This window comes from Monodelphis domestica, chromosome 2, assembly GCF_027887165.1.
Source record: "Monodelphis domestica isolate mMonDom1 chromosome 2, mMonDom1.pri, whole genome shotgun sequence".
NCBI classification, from domain to species: Eukaryota; Metazoa; Chordata; class Mammalia; order Didelphimorphia; family Didelphidae; genus Monodelphis; species Monodelphis domestica.
In genome coordinates this window covers 123431228-123448936 of record NC_077228.1, presented here as the reverse complement: position 1 = coordinate 123448936, position 17709 = coordinate 123431228, and the positions used below count along the sequence as shown (strand labels likewise).

Genomic DNA, 17709 nt, shown 5'->3' with positions numbered 1-17709 from the left:
CATAAATCATCAGCATTTCTAAATATCTCCAACACATCTCAGCAGCACAAATGAGAAAGAAAAATTCCATTCAAAATCACCCTACACAATATAAAATACTTAGGAATCTATCTGCTGTGACAAACACAGGAACTATATGAACACAACTACAAAACACTTTCCACACAACTAAAACTAGATCTCAGAAATTGGAAAAACATTAACTGCTCATGGGTAGGACGAGCTAACATAATAAAAATGAACATCCTACCCAAACTTATTTATTTAGTGTTATACCCATTAAACTTAAAAAAAAAAAACTTTATTACTGAATTAGAAAAAACCTTAACAAAGTTCATTTGGAAGAACAAAAGATCAAGGATATCCAGGGAAATCATGAAAAAAAAAAAGCAAAGGAAGGTGGCCTTGTAGTACCAGATCTCAAACTATACTATAAAGCAGTGGTCATCAAAACAATTTGGTTCTGGCTAAGAGACAGAAAGGAGGATCAATGGAACAGACTTGGGTTAAGTGACCTCAGCAAAACAGTCTATGACAAACCCAAAGATCCCAGCTTTGGGGACAAAAATCCACTATTTGATAAAAACCTCCGGGAAAATTGGAAGACAGTGTGGGAAAGATTATGCTTGGATCAACACCTCACACCCTACACCAATATAACTCAGAATGAATGAATTGAACATAAAGAGGAAATTATAAGTAAATCATGTGAACATAGATAATATACATGTCAGACCTTTGGGAAGGAAAAGATTTTAAAACCAAGCAAGACTTAGAAGAGTCGCAAAAATGTAAAATAAATAATTTTGCTTACATCAAATTAAAACGGTTTTATACAAACAAAACCAATGTAACCAAAATTAGAAGGGAAATAACAAACTGGGAAACAATCTTCATAACAAAAACCTGACAAAGGTCTAATTACTCAAATTTACAAAGAGCTAAATCAATTGTACAAAAAAAATCAAGCCATTCTCCAATTGATAAATGGGCAAGGGACACAGTTTTCAGATAAAGAAATCAAAACTATTAATAAGCACATGAAAAAGTGTTCTAAATCTCTTATAATCAGAGAGATGCAAATAAAAACAACTCTGAGGTATCACCTCACACCTAGAAGATTGGGTAACATGACAGCAAAGGAAAGTAATGAATGCTGGAGGGGATGTGGCAAAGTTGGGACGTTAATGCATTGCTGGTGGAGTTGTGAATTGATCCAACCATTCTGGAGGGCAATTTGGAACTATGCCCAAAGGGCACTAAAAGACTATCTGCCCTTTGATCCAGCCATAGCACTGCTGGGCTTTTACCCCAAAGAAATAATAAGGAAAAAAACTTGTATAAGAATATTCATAGCTGCAATCTTTGTGGTGGCAAAAAATTGGAAAACGAGGGGATACCCTTCAATTGGGGAATGGCTGAACAAATTGTGGTATATGTTGGTGATGGAATACTATTGTACTCAAAGTGGAGGAATTCCATGGAGACTGGAACAACCTCCAGAATGTGATGCAGAGCGAAAGGAGCAAAACCAGGAAAACATTGTACACAGAGACTGATACACTGTGGTACAATCGAATGTAATGGACTTCTCCATTAGTGGCAATTGCAGTGTTCCTGAACAACCTGGAGGGATCTATGAGAAAGAACACTAAGGACATTCAGAGGAAAAACTGTGGAGTAGAAACACAGAAGAAAAACAAGTGCTTGATTACATGGGTTGAGGGGATATGGTTGGGGATGTAGACTCTAAATGAACATCCTAATGCAAACACCAACAACATGGAAATAGGTTTTGATCAAGGACACATGTAATACCAGTGAAATTGCGTGTCAGCTACAGTAAGGGGAGGGGGAGGGGAGGAAGGGAAATAATATGATTCTTGTAACCAAGGAATAATGTTCTAAATTGACTCAATAAAATAATTTAAATTAAAAAATAAAATTAAAAAACTAAAATAAAAAATGAAAGCCAAAAAAAAAACACTTCCTGCTTTATATTTATGATCCTTTAAACTTCCAAAAAAAAGTGATTTTCCTAAAACTCCTATCTGACCACTTAAACTCCAGTGATTTCCTACTGTTTCTAGACATGTTAAAAATTTCTCTATCATTTAGAACTCTTTACGACTTGGTTCCCTCAATTAATTTTTCCAGCATTACTATACTTTTCTAGCCATCCCTTATCTTTTAATTTCAAACCAGTTTTTCTGTTTCTCTTAAAAAATATTCTATCTCTAGCCTCCATGCCTTTGAATAAACCTGACTCCTATTCTTAGAATGCATTTCTTCCTCACATCGGCCTCTCAGAATTCCTTGTTTCATTCAAAAATCTCCTACAAAAAGCTTTTTCCTGATCTCTTCAACTATTGCTGTTTAATATCCAAAAATTACCTTACATCTATTTTGTATCTATTTTCATATACTTATGTTTGTTCAATGTTATTTCCCAACATAAGAATAGAAACTCCTAAGGGCAGTACAGTTTCTGAATGAGTTCATATCCATCACCTACTACAATTCCTGGCACATAGCTGATGTTACATTTTTCAAAAGAACTTGGACTCACCCTCACAGGTGGAAACACCTTGGAGACACCCTCACAGGAAAATTTAACTAGATGATGAATAACTATTGACCAGACTATGATATATAGCTAAATGCATAACTTATAAAACCTTCCACAATTAAGATCCTAGAACTGACTACTAAGGAGACACTATCATCTTAGGAAACTACACATTTCTTTCCATAACTTAATTTTCTTCTTAACATGAAAGCCATTTTAAAATACCACTATTCTTTTGGTAAAATTATATGATGGAATATGGAACACTACAAACTCTGAAGTACTAAAGTTGAAGATTACCCAAACCAGAATGGTAAGACAGAAGTGTAAAGTGTAATAGATTATAAGGTTTTTCAAAGAAGTTATGAAAAAACATGATTAAAAAATAAAGACTGTTGACTACATAGCAAGATAAGGGGGACCACGCCTTCCTTTCCAATTCATACCCTTTATGATATCAAAAGAATTAACGGATTATTGCCAAAATGTTTGATGAACTCTAATTCATGGAGAAAATGCACAATAGTTACATAGGTTGGGAAGGCATAAATGGATTTTCATCTGTATCCGCTATAATACTGAAGTACTAAGAAAAGAATAATCTAAATCAAATCAACAAAGAGAAATAAAATTTATACTTTACCAATTAGAAAACAAAAATAAACATGGAAAACATGGCTACAGGCTAAGGGAATCTATTCTTCCACCTGAAAGTATAAGAAAACACTTTTATTTTTAAGAAGCACACATCAATAATTCATGCCATACCTATAACAAACAGCAAAATGAGCATATGCAGCTACAATCCAGTTGTGATGGCCAGCTACTATCAGCACCTTTCGTGGATCCACGGGAAATCCTGTCAATCATAGTAAAAGAAACTTAGTGTGTATTCTATAAAAAGAAATAAAAGAGGAGTAAGAGTCTATGGGAAAACAAGAAATGAAAATGTGGAGACATAAACCAGAAAAAGACCAACAGAATTCAGTTCAGAGACAATTTGGCAAAGACAGGATGAGAAGAAAAGATAGAATTTTATGTTGCCCTTCAAGAAAACAATTTCTGAAACATGATTATTTTAAAAATCCAAATAGTAGCAATTTTTCTTGAAAACCATCTCAATATATTTTATATTCTAAAGACTATAGAAATAAAATTATAAATACCATTTTGAAAGAACACAAAAGGGATTCCAAGTTAAATGACATTCATTATCTAAGTTCTATTATAGAAAAAAAAATGGCTAATTTTTAAAGTACTATAAAATATAGGCCAAATGTAAACACAAAAATGAAGTGTTTCTCAATCAATAAAAAGAGATGCTTTATCTTAGACCCATTCCAATATTTCGAAATCAGTCTGCAACAGTAGCTATTGTCCAGAAAGCACTCCCAACCTATCTCCCCACAATTAGAAACTGTTGCTCACCCAATCTAACTGCTTCTTCTCCAGTTCTAGAAAGAATGGGCTGTGCACCATTTCCTCGAGCTGATTGACCTTCTGAAGAATTCTGTCCTATTCGAGAATCAGCAGAGGGTCCAGGGGTATTGTTTATTTTGCGGCTAGGAATACCTATTTTTAAAAAAATAGAAAGAAAAAGGTAGGAATGAATTTTATTCAGTAAGTAAAGTCATTCACAATAAGATTTCTAAAGGGGGAGATCTTTAAGTCAAATATACATTATACTCAAGGAAACATAAAATCTTAATATCTACTTTGATAGTCACAAATAATTTCCTTACTAACAAAAATAATTAAAGATAAAATACTGTCAAACTCAAAGGAGAGGAAAATGTAGGAACTAAATGATTGAACCAGCTGGTGATCAAAATACAGTAAATAGAAACAGAGACCATTAAAAATTAATACAAATCCCAGGGAACCCACTAAAAACTGTTCAAATTATTACAAATGAAGTTAGCTGAAATGATCAACTTGAGGACTTAACAGAAGTTCAAAGCTAGCTCTACTATAAAATAAATTATTCTCCATTCTAAAGGCCAAAGTGGGAGGCAGAGTTTCTAAGAATCCCAGGAGTCTCAGGTTTAGATCCACTCCCGGCTCTGCCACAATGTAGATAACCCTGAGCAAATCATTTAACTTCTCTGAAAAAAATAGGTGATAGCTGGTTACTTTATGTTTCTATACATTTACTGACAAAAGTATAGCTATATCAAAGTCAAAGGAACAATACCTGGGGGAGGCAAGTAGCCATGGAAAAGGACACTGCCACATGATGAACGCTCCAATTCTTCACATAAAAGAAGTCTTCTAACTAAAAGTATTATAAGCAAATTATTAAGAGTCAGTAAAAGCAAAAAAGAAAAATAGTACTTCATTTTTAATTTCTCATCAGCAAATGGATAAGAAAAAAGAGAAGAAATCTCGATGTAATGAATATAGCTGTGCCAAAATTTTCTAACTACTTTTGGGGAAAACTTCAAAAACAAGCAATAACTTTTCCAGCTAAGTTTTATACAAACATGAAATACAAGACACAAAACCATGGACCAAATTATAACTGCGTAGTTTATTTAATGAAGGAACATACCTAACGGAGTAATTCCATAAAATTCAGCTTCATGTCTGAGAACATTAATACTCACTCCCCTACAAAGAAATAATAAAAATAAAAGTCCCTTTACTATCCATTCTTGGCTTTCTACTTTAGAGGAAAAAAGAAAATAATTTTATAAAAAGAGTTCCTGATTCAAAAGATATCAGGAAAGTTATAATTTTTCAAACTTATCTTTATCCTTTGTAATTTGGAAAACTTATAAAGACTGTTTCAAAAGATTTACTTAAATAATCTCACCAAGTTGAACTGATTAAATCAAAGTACAAGTGCTTCCATGGAACCAAGGTAAATTATAGAACCTATTAGCTTCTGAATGTATACAGTATTAGCTAGGCATGAGTTAGCTTTTTGTAATGGACTTAGAACTCTCAGAAACCAGTAATAAAAGAAATATGCTAAGTGTTTAATTGAGGACAAAAATCAAGATCTTTGGATATACTATATCTATATAAAACATGACATGGTGATCTATGAAATGAAAGAAGAATTATCAAGTAAAGGGTTAGTTTTTTAATAATTGTATTGATATGTTTATAATATTACAGAATTAAGTAAATATTTAAGTGCCTATCATGTGCAAAATACTATAATCTCACCCAATACCAGGAATTCTGAAAATCTACATAAGCTCATGACCAGGGCTGGATTAAATAGGATGGCAAGTCCTTTTTTTTTTTTTTAAACCCTTACCTTCTATCTTAGAATCAATACTTTGTATTTATTCTAAGGCAGAAGAGTGGGAAGGGCTAGGCAATGAGGGTTAAGTGACTTGGCCAGGGTCACACAGTCAGATTTGAACTAGGACCTCCTGTCTCTAGGCCTGGCCTTAATCCACTGAGAAACCCAGCTGCCCCAGGATAGCAAGTCTTAAATCAGGCAGCAGGCACAGATAAATTGTGATAAACCCTATTCCTTACTGAGCATTAATTTGAGGAATTAAAATAAAAGCAAAAATCAGGAGCACTTAGGTGATTTAATGGCTACAATGGGAAGTCTGGAGACAGGAGACCCTAGGTTCAAATATGGCTTTAGACACTTTCTACCTGTGTGACCCTGGAGAAGTCACTAAACCTATTTGCCTAGTTCTTACTGCTCTTCTGCCTTAGAACCAATACTTATTCTAAGACAGAAGGATTAAAGGAGAGAGGAAGGAAGGGAGGGAGGGAGACAGAGAAAGAAGAGATCAAAAGCATTAGAAGCAGTCAAAATAATTCTTCAGAGTTAAACTAAGAAAGAAAAAAATGGAAGAAAAAAAGACTATGTCAAAATAGTTAACATTCAGTAGGACTCCATGGATTTTTGTCAAATGTTAAAAAAAATTTAACAAACAATAAAATGTAATGAAAACCAGCTGCATTTCTTACCGTAAGTCAAGCTCTTTAGTTCTAAGAAAGTTTAAAATGGGTGCAAATGCTGCTGGATCTCTATCAATAAATATCTGAAAAATATAGTTGTATTTTATTATTTACTTTTATTTATATTACTCATTTTTATTAATATACTTGCCATTATATTATTTAATACTAATACCATTTAGCCCTCTAATTCTATTGTTTTCAATTTAATCAAGAGAAGGAAAAATTACTTATTCAAATACATTAAAAACCCTTTCATATAAGGACATCCTAAAGTTAACAAACTGATGTTGGGGGGAAAAGTTTATTCATTTTAAAATTAAGAATATAATAGATATAAAATTACTGTGTACAAGTACTTTCTCATAGTCAAAACTGTCCCTTAATAACACTACAAAACTATTTTTGGATTACTCCTATAAAATATTCATACTTCATAGACAAATTAGATCTACTTATCTAGTCCAACCTGAGTAAAATTATTCTACATCTGACAAGTTGTTGTTCAGCCACCTTCACTAAAGAACCTACTCCTCTCTCTAATTGTTAAAAAGTTTTTCCTTTTATCCATATCCTCTGAGGTGACTACCCCACTTCTATTTGCACTGACATAAAGGATCCCAAGAGCTTGACTACTGCATTTCCTTAGAGATTTAGATTAGGAGAAAGGAGATGGGAGATGATTTCTACTGTTATACTGTCATTCAAACTAAGATGGCTGCCCAAATAGACAATAGAATACCAATTCCTATACATCTGGCAAAATCCTAAAGTTCAAATACAATCAAATAATGACTAAAGTAACTTTTACTACCTCAGAACTATACAAATAATTGGCCAGGGGGCAGCTGGGTGGCTCCCAGTGGATTGAGAGTCAGGCCTAGAGATGGGAGGTCCTAGGTTCAAATCTGGCCTCAGACACTTCCCACCTGTGTGACCCTGGGCAAGTCATTTAACCCCCATTGCCTAGCCCTTACTGCTCTTCTGCCTTGGAGCCAATACACAGTATTGACTCCAAGAAGGATGGTAAGGGTTTTTAAAAAACAAACAAATAATTGGCCAGTAGTGGTCTGAAGACAAAAGGGTTCAGGACACAAAGCCAAAACAGAATAACAAGCCTACTATTATCTCAAATCAACAAAATAAAGAAGGGCCATGAATAGGTTTCAAGGCTCTCTAATCCAAAGAAACATCTGAATAAACCTAGAAGAAATCGATGGTTCCAAGAGATACCAAGAATTATCAGGATAAAATCAAAAGTTTGAAAGAATTAAAAAGGGTAAGAATTTTTTTTTTTAAAGATGACTTGGAAAATGAGTCAAAGATATAGATAATTTATAAATCACTGTACTTCTCTGAAAATCATGATTTTAAAAAAGTATAGAAACTATATATTGAGATATTACAAATAAAAAGTCTATCTCTATTAGAAGGCAGAGAGACAAAGTGAACACAGAAAGAATTTACTGATAATCTCATAAATAAAGTCTACAAGGAAAAGTCCCAAGAGTGCCATGACAAAAATCCATGGCTTCCATATCAAAGCAAAAGTCCTGCAAAGACCTAGAAAGAAGAAGTTCAAGCACCAAGGAACCTTAGTCAGATCACACAAACCCTGACAGTTTCTCTGATCAACAAGAAGAGATCTTGGAAAACAATATTCCAAAAAGCAGAAGAGGTAGTCTTAGACCCAAAGATAATTATACAGTGGAAAAAACATGAATGGAACAGAGGGCTCTCAACCATCTCTGATAAAAGATTAGAGCTCAATGGGAACTTTTATAATTTAAGAGTCCAGGGATTCAGGGATAAATTTGAGCAATTGGAAGGAGCTTTATTGTTATAAATGCTTAACATTCTAATACAATGGGAGAAAAGAAGTGATCTTCAAAACCTCACTATCTACAAAAAACTGCTTCAGTTTTGAAATATGAAGGTAGAGTAAAAGAAAGAATATACTAGTGTAGAAAAGAGAAAGAAAGGATGGCTCTTACTACTTTTATACTGTGAAAAGAAAATATTAATATGGAAAAAGAGGTGGGGAGAATGAGTATTAGGTGAATCTCGCTATCATGAAATGGACAAAAAAGTATTGGAAAATACCTAGAGAATTTAGTGTATAAATATATCAAACTCAATATGGAAAAAAGTGGATTGGGAGGTTAAAAGGGAGTCATACTGGGAAATAGTCTTATAAAACATAATTCCTAAACCTGAAGTAAAAAATAAAAACAAAAAATAACTAGAATCTTAAAAGAATAAAACAGAAGGAATTTCAAAGGAAGCCCAAAGTCAGTACATGTAAAATTTATTATATACTTAAAAAAAAAAGCAAGTGGCAAAAAATGGAGATTCATGGTTTCAAAGAGGATCTTTTTCTGTATTTATGGAAATTCTCCTTTTGTGTGTTTGTATGTGTTTAAATATGGGTTAAGAAATTTTTAATTAAAAAAAAGTAATAAATATGCTAATATAGCTCAGGAGTTTCACTTTATGATTATGTTGATTTGAACTTAGTGATCTATACTCAATCAGCTTTAGAAATGGGTTTTTACTAAGTAGAATAGTAATATAAAATCTCTCTTCAAAAGTCCACACACTCTCCCATGAATACATAAAGTATCCATATGAAAGCGTTCTCAAGTTTAGAAATTAAATAAGGAAAAAGACTTGTACAAGAATAATCATAGCTGCGCTCTTTGTGGTGGCCAAAAATTGGAAAATGAGGGGATGCCCTTCAATTGGGGAATGGCTGAACAAATTGTGGTATATGTTGGTGATGGAATACTATTGTGCTCAAAGGAATAATAAAGTGGAGGAATTCCATGGAGTCTGGAACAACCTCCAGGAAGTGATGCAGAGCGAAAGGAGCAGAACCAGGAAATCATTATACACGGAGACTGATACACTGTGATATAATCGAAGGTAATGGACTTCTCCATTAGGGTCAATGCAATGTCCCTGAACAATCTGCAGGGATCTAAAAAACACTATCCACAAGCAGAGGATAAACTGTGGGAGTAAAAACACCGAGAAAAAGCAACTGCTTGACTACAGGGGTGGAGGGGATATGACTGAGGAGAGACTAAATGAACACTCTAATGCAAATACCAACAACAGGGAAATGGGTTCGAGTCAAGAACACATGTGATAGCCAGTGGAATCGTGCGTCGGCTATGGGAGAGGGAAAGGGGGGGAGGGGGAGGAAAAGAAAATGATCTTTTGTTTCCAATGAATAATGTTTGTAAATGACCAAATAAAATAATGTTTAAAAAAAATGTTCAGAGCTTTTAACTCGAGAATAAAGAAATTCATTCTAAGAATAGGGGAAAAAAAAAAGAAATTAAATGTGACAAAGGGGTAACTCTAGTATTTCCTGAAAGTTCTTTTTTGCTAAAATCCCCAAGATGTTTGTCTTTAATATGGTATAGTTTTCTGCTAGATTTTTTTGTAGAAATGTGAGAAGAGGACACAAAGAAAAAGAGTTCACCTATTACCCATGATTCCTTCTCAGGTCTCTGCTCCATTGCCACATCCATGCTCAACCCTCTCATGTACTCAAAATAGATAGATGCATTATAAATCACCCATAGGGGAAGACCAAGTTTATTTAGCCAATACACTCTTCCAATTTTCAATGGTTTATGGGTAATCTAAATTTATCAAGTTCTTTTCTCATTTAGTAGAAAGCCTTGTGTTTGATATTTCTTCAATACAAATTCAGTTCCACCTCCTTAAGATACCAAGGACAGCATTTTATCATCTACTTAAGTAGGAGTGGGTAATCAGTGGACCCCCATCCTTACATTTACAGTAAACCTAAATCTTTATTTCACAACTTCCATCTCTTGCTCTTACTTCTACCCTTGTGGGTCAAAAACACACTAAAATTTATTCATGACAATGCTTCAATACCTGAAGACAGCAATTATCTTTTCTACACTAAAGCATCCTTAATTCTTCTACCCAATTCTTCTATGGTATGATCACCAGCATAGACCCCATCTCAGTCCTTCACTTCTAAATGAGTTCCATCTGGCCTATGAATGCCCTTCAAAAAATGTGACAAAGAGAACATTTATTTTACATAATTTAAAATAATCAAGGGAAAAAAATAATGTAATGTATTTTTAGGATGGGAAAAATAACCTTTTTCAATGTTAGTAAAATTATGAACAAAGTACTAAGTGATGATCTTCCTCTATCAAAAAGTGGGAATATCAATACAAATATGTTTTTGGTGTGACATAAAGAATTACAATTACCGTTGTAAAGGATAATTTTAGCACGGTGACTTAAAATCTAAAATTTAATTGGTCACCAGGGAAAATCCCAAATAATAAAATACCCAAGTCAGCTGAAATTTATGGTGATTCAATTGATATAGTGGAGGAGATTAAGAAGAAGGAAGAAGGAAAAAAAATAGGATTTCTCCCACCTGTCTAGTACCGGGTGGGAAGATTAGGAGATCTAGAAAGTAAGGTTTTTGAAGAGTAAGGAGGAAAAGAATCTGCCTGAACTCCAAAGGGCTCAGCCAAGATGCCTGAACCTGAATCAGCTCAAGGGCAAACTCACTGCCAAACCCAGACAAATAACTGCCACCACTCCAAGATGTCGGAAAGCCTAGCACACTGCCAGCCAGTCACTTCTCCAGGGAAAGATGGCAAAGAGAGCCAGTGATGTGCCTTATGTAGACGGTTTTATGTCACTTTCCTGTGTCTCATCTGTACCAATGACAGCTTAGCTTGACTTAGGACCGCCAAGGGGTATGTCCGCTTTTTTTGCACATGTCTGTTGAAGGACATTTTTCTCAGATACTTAGTCCTTGAGTTTGGTGAAGACCTTCCTAATCTTGTTAAACTCAGGAGGGTGGAGAAATGTAGAGTTCCCAAGACCTGATTCTGTTAGTCCAAGTTATCTCTATTGTTACTGATCAGGAAATAGCTAAATCAGATCTTCTAAAGTAGGGTGGAATAGTTTTAGAATTCACACCATGTAGCATTTATGAAATCAAAGGTACTACTTGACAAAAAAAAAGGCAACCTCTGGAAGCTTCAAAATTAAAGCTCTTCTAGAAAGGAAAAATACTAATTAAGAATAACTACAAAAATTTACCCCCCCAAACAACTGTGTAATTAGAATCTGTTACCCTAATAACTATGATCCCCAGCAAAACTAGGATTCCCAGCACCCTACTCACTTCCTGTCGTTGTTATATGCTAAGGTAGACAGGATATAAAATGGGTGTATCCCCGCCTATCACTCTTTTTCCTTCCTGTCACAGTTTTGGTGGATCAGAGATTTTTGAGCAGGTAGAAAAACTTAGTCACATGGTTCTATTGTCAGATGATAAACTTTGTAAAACAATACTTGAAGTATTGTACATTAATTTAAATCCTACACTACAAATATCTTCATTTCACAGAAGAAACTAAAGCTCAAGGGCTAATTAAGTTGCCCATGTTCAGTTAGTGAATTTTATAGGAATGACCTAAAACTGGATTTTCTTGATTCCACTACTCACTGAGTTGCCTTTGTAGGAGCAATACACAAATCATGTACAAATTGAAAAATGAATTCTAACTTTTAAGAAAAAAGTCTAAATCTTTGGGAAAGATATGAAGACTATAATTATCAGGTTTTATAAAAACCAAATAGGCAAGGCAGGGAAGCAGGGGGAGAAGAGAAGCAAAACATATAGCCTATATTTTGAATAATGGGATGATTACTGATAAATGAGAAATTCATTTAAGAAAATCAAAAGACTAAATGCTATGATACACATTCCATAAATACATTCTCCCAGAATTTGCTGAATACCAAATAAGTGATTTCTAACACATCAATATGCTCTCTAAAAAAAGTGTACATATAATAGATTTCAGAAAGATGACATATCCAAATTCTTTTGCTTGTGTTCTCTGTCAAACTTTGTCCTGAAAAGAAGTAATTAATTAGGTAAAACACATTTTAGTCAAAGGTATCAGAGACAATGAATAGCAAAAAAATTTATAGCAGGTATTTCTGATAAAGGTTCATTAGTCAACTATATAGGAAGCTATCAAATTTGTAAAAATAAGAAACATTTCCCAATTGATAAATAGCCAAAGAATTTGAATAGGCAGATTTTTTTTAAACTCTTACCTTCCATATTAGAATCAATACTGTGTATTGGTTCCAAGGCAGAAGAGTGGTAAGGGCTAGGCAACGGGGGTTAAGTGACTTGGCTCATAGTCACACAGCTAGGAAGTGTCTGAGGCCACAATGGAACCTAGGACCTCTCATCTCTAGGCCTACCTCTCAATCCACTGAGCCACCCAGCTGCCCCTAATAGGCAGATTTTTAGAAGGAATCAAAACTATATAGTTATGAAATAAATCACTATTGATTAGAAAAATGCAAATAAAGTAAATCCAGAGTACCACCTTATACCTGTCATATGTCATATCTGAGAAAATGCTGGAGGAGTTGAAGGAAAATAGGTACACTAATAAACTCTTAGTGGACTTGGGAACTAGTCCAATTATTCTTGAGAACAAATTGGAACTGTGCCCAAAAACCTATAAATTGTGCATACATATATATGCATACAATGTGCATACAATAATAATGCCAACACTATTACTAAGTCTATATCCCAAAGAGATCAAAGGAAAATAACCTATATGTACAAAAATATTTATAACAGCTTTTAGTGGTGGTAAAGAATTTGAAACTGAGGAGTTGCATATCAATTGGGAAATGGACGAACAAGTTGTAAAATATGATTTTGATGGAGTACTATGCTATAAAAAATGACAAGGGGGTGGTTTCAGAAAAAGAAAAGGGGAGGAGATCTAGAAGTGAGAACCAAGAGGTCATTGGGCAGAGCAACAGCAACACCACAATGGTGATGACTGTGAAAGACTTGGTTCAGATAAATATAAAAATCCAAGACAATGCCAAGGACTCATGATGAAAAAGTACTGTCTACCTCTAGAGAAAAAACTGATGTACTCGTGAATACAAACTGATGTTTAACTTTCTCTCTCTTTTTTTTGGCAATATGGCTAATATAGAAATATGTTTTGCACAATTTTACAGGTATGACTGATATCATTTTGCTTGCATTCTTAGTGGGGAAGGAATTAGAGAATTTGGAATTCAGTTTTTTAAAAATGTTTAAAATAAATAAAATGTAATATTTTTAAACTAGGCAATTTAGAGACCAATGGTAACCAATGACAGCTATTTTGGTTGAATGATGGGATCAAAAACTATAATGTGGAGTTAGAAAGATTGTGTGATGAAAAAAAGTGGATGCATATAGCCTCCTCTAAGATTTTATCCATAAGAGGCCAGAGACATAAGTGACAATAGTTAGCAGGATGGATGGATAAAATGAGGGTTTTTTTTTTTTGAAGGTGGAAATACCACTAGCCATGAAAGGATTGAAGGTAATTAAGAGAAAGAATAGAAAGGACAATTTATTGGGTTAGATAGGATGGAATGGGATCACTAGTACATGTATAGGGGTTGGTCTTCACAAGGAGGACCACCTCAACACAATTTTTTTCAGTAAATTATGAGGCAAGGTTCTCAGCTAACAGGGTGGCAGAAAGGAAGATCTATGGTAGGTTTAAGAAGGGATAAAACATTTGCTTGGCAGCAGTGAGGGCCCAACTGAGGCTGTATAACTTCAAATATGCAGTGGATTCTAGTCAGCAGATTTTTGTGAATCTTAAAACTGCCCAGACTCTACTTCATAAGATTTGATTAAGCTATTCCCCATTTTTAACAATGGAGGTACTTGGTCAGGAATGTATTGAGAACTTTTAAAATTACTCCACCCTACTCAGACAGTGCCTTGGGGGAAGATAAAGTTGAAAACTCTTGATTGAACAATGAAAAGTCCCCAACTCATACTTATAGTGAAGCAAAAACCTTAAGTTAGGTCTATTTTTTGATCTAATACAAAAAGGTACTCAGAACCTATAAAAGTTAAATTAGTACCTAAAAGGTCAAGCAACTTACAAAAGGCAAGCTTAACAAAAGAGGTGTGAAATACTCAGTAGATTTTATCTAACCAGAGAAGGTGAGAACAAAAGAAGATGTGAACTAAGAATGGGCAGTCCTGAGAAAAAGTGTCTACTGTGATTGGCAGATGTGAAAATTTAGGGGAGGTAACACAAGAGAAAATTTATTTAAAAGGAAGGGGAGTTCACAATTGAGTAGTTTTGGAGTTCGTAGAGTTTTGGATTGGAAGTTAGTTGGAGTTGGAGTTCGGAGGTTTGGAGCTTGCTTGAAGATGATCTTGTAGTGAGTGATAAAGACTGACTCGCTCTCCCTTAGGTTCAGGCCCTTTCCTACTCTGCTTGGCTTCTCTCTCTCTCTCTCTCTCTCTCTCTCTCTCTCTCTCTCTCTCTCTCTCTCTCTCTCTCTCTCTCTCTCTCCTTCCCTTAATTCCTTCATTTGTATTAATTGAAATCTTCATAAAACCCAGTTGACTTGGGTATTTTCATATTTGAGAATTTTCCCATGGCAACCACTTAATTTTAGATTTTAACTCAAGACACTAAAAATTATCTTTACAGTTTTGGCAATTCACAGTCTTGGCAAACCACATTTTCACAGTTACAGTGGAAGATCAGAAAGGAATTCTCTAATGTTCATACTCCTTTTCAAACAGAGAGAAGCAGGGGCCCAGTAGGAAGAGAGTACTGAGGAGGCTTAAGATTCAGAGTAGTGCAGTGATGAGTTTCTGAAGATTATGAAGTAGTAGAGTAGCTGGATAGGAAATGCCTTTCAGATAACTGATATTGCCAAAAGAAATCCAAAAATCACTGTCAAAATTATTGAATACTGTGGGTAGTTAGGTGGCTTAGTGGATAGAGCCAGGTCTAAAGATGGGATCCGGTCCTAGGTTCAAGTTCACTCTCAGATACTTCCTAGCTATGCTACCCTGGGTAAGTCACTTAACCCTATTTACCCAGCCATTGCTGCTCTTCTGCCTTCAGATGAATACACAGTATTGATTCTAAAAATCTACAGGTTTTTAAAAAATCTTGGGCAAGAAAGTATAGAGGAAGATGGTATTTTTCACTGATGCTGATGAATCATGGTCTTCAGAAGAGAAAGGAATACTTGGAAAGTGAACAGTTGGTTAAGAAGATAAGAGTCTAGGAAAGATAATTATTTCAAGACTTTGGCTTCCAATATAGGAATGACAAAGTAAAAACAAAGGAGAAATGATGGAAGAAGTAGAGAATCATGATAGCTATTGCTGCCAAAGCACTCTAAATTGGAATTGGAAATTCTGCTTCATAGACATTATCTCATGTAAGTCTCACAATAACTGTGTGACGTGATAATAGACTTCAGAAAGAAGACATAGCTAAATTCTTCTTTTGCTTGTGTTCTCTGCCAAAAAGAATGTTCTTTGAACTAAAAATGAAAAAAGAAAAAAGACAAACAAGGAATAAAAACTCAATATAATTAAGAAGAGATACTAGCAGAACATCTAGTTGTCCTTGATAAATTCAAGTCATATTAAAGCCAGACATCCCAGGTATAACTGAACCACTGTTCTTAAAATGCAAAATATCATAAGGATCAGAAAAGATGCCACAGGGCTGGAGAATAGCAAAAGCTTTGATATTCAATAAAAAGTAATAGTGGACTTAGTAAACTGCAGGCTTGATAAACATGCATTTTTAGTATCACATTTATTTCCAGATATATTTTTCCCCTCCACCTAGAAAGCTTTTCAAAAAAAGAAAAAGAAAGAAAATGATTGAGCAAAATAACCAATCCATGAGCCATGTGTGGGACAGCATATGCACAATATTATACATATACAGTCTCTTCCCTTGTGCAATGTAGGAAAAAAAAATAGTTTCTTAATTGTTATCCCAGACCAGGCATGGTCATTACAATTTTACAATGTTGTTTCCTTTCATTGTTGTCTACTTTTATAATATTGTACTCACACATTATATGTATTTTTTCCTAGCTTTGCTGTTCTCTGAATTCTTCAAATTTATCCTTTCTGAATCATTCTATTTTCAGTAAACATAATCAAAGCAAGTCCTATATTATAAAAGGGCTAATTTTTGGTCATTTAGACAAAGAAATAGTGATCACAAAGAACTGATCGTGCTAGACTAACCTAATTTCACTTTTTGACTAATTTACTGGGTTACTAGGTTGTTAAAGAGCTAGAGAATGCTATTGGCATATCAAATATTTGGTAAAAGTCATTCTTGCTATTACTGTTGGAAAAGATCAGGAGACTGACGTTAATGATATTGATTAAATGATATTAGTTAAATGATTTGAAAATGGCAGAATTCAGGGATGTCATTAATGGTTTGGTGTCAACATAGAAAATATATAGTATCTAGTGGGCTGCATCAAGAATCTGTTCTTGATGGTGGCAAAAAATTAGAAAATGAGGGGATGCCCTTCGATTGAGGAATGGCTAAACAAATTGTGGTAGTGATGGAATACTACTATGCTAAAAGGAATAATGAACTGGAGGAATTCCATGTGATTTGGAACAACCTCTGTATTAAGGGATTATTTAAGTAAGAAATGATGATGTTAAGATCAGATCTGCCAATCTCCTCCCTTTTCCTCCTTATTTATCCCTCCTCCCTTCCCTCCCTATATGATTCTTCTGTTGGTCTCATTGAAATCAGCTCAGAGTGAGTCGTTTGGTATATCAGATAAATCACTCTTTATCTTCTCTAAGATTAAGTAAGGGGTTTATTTAAGAGAAGGGGAAAGGAAAAGAAGTTTAGGGGGAGAAAGGGTTTGGGGTTTCCCTAATACTAAACAATTCTTAAGTTGGAGGATGGTGGAATATAGTTCAGATATGGGAAAATGGTCAACAGGTCTTAAAGATTCAAGTTCACTGCAGTATAGCAGAAAGAAACCAGAGAACAGGACTTTTGTCCTTCTTCTTTTCTGTCCCAAGGCAAAGAGACTCAGTTTTTCAGTTTGCCTCCTCCTTTTTCAATGGTCCTTCCTGGTCCCCATTCTAAATAGAATGTTCATCTTGAACAACAGGTTCTGGAGTCCTTGCTTTTCCAGCCTTTTCTGTAGACTTTCTTTTTTCCATCTCTCCTTCACATATTACTCCTCCAGGAATTGATACAGAGTGAAAGGAGAAGAACCAGGAGAACATTGTACACAGAGAGAGATACACTGCGGGACAATCAAATGTA

The 17709-nt window shown here is 34.6% G+C and overlaps 1 protein-coding gene across 2 annotated transcripts in view; it reads right to left on the bottom strand.

The window, feature by feature from the left end:
* Positions 1–17709, bottom strand: part of KCTD3 (potassium channel tetramerization domain containing 3) — a 94649-nt gene that overhangs the window by 44707 nt on the left and 32233 nt on the right. The window contains exons 4-8 of one of the 2 annotated variants that reach the window (XM_001367149.5): positions 6512–6585; positions 5121–5179; positions 4764–4844; positions 3998–4141; positions 3338–3428 (exon numbers count right to left, since the gene is read on the bottom strand). In XM_001367149.5, coding sequence (XP_001367186.1) covers positions 3338–3428; positions 3998–4141; positions 4764–4844; positions 5121–5179; positions 6512–6585 — 449 coding nt within the window. The remainder of the gene's footprint in view (positions 1–3337; positions 3429–3997; positions 4142–4763; positions 4845–5120; positions 5180–6511; positions 6586–17709) is intronic. The other variant, XM_056815923.1, reaches the window with a different exon arrangement.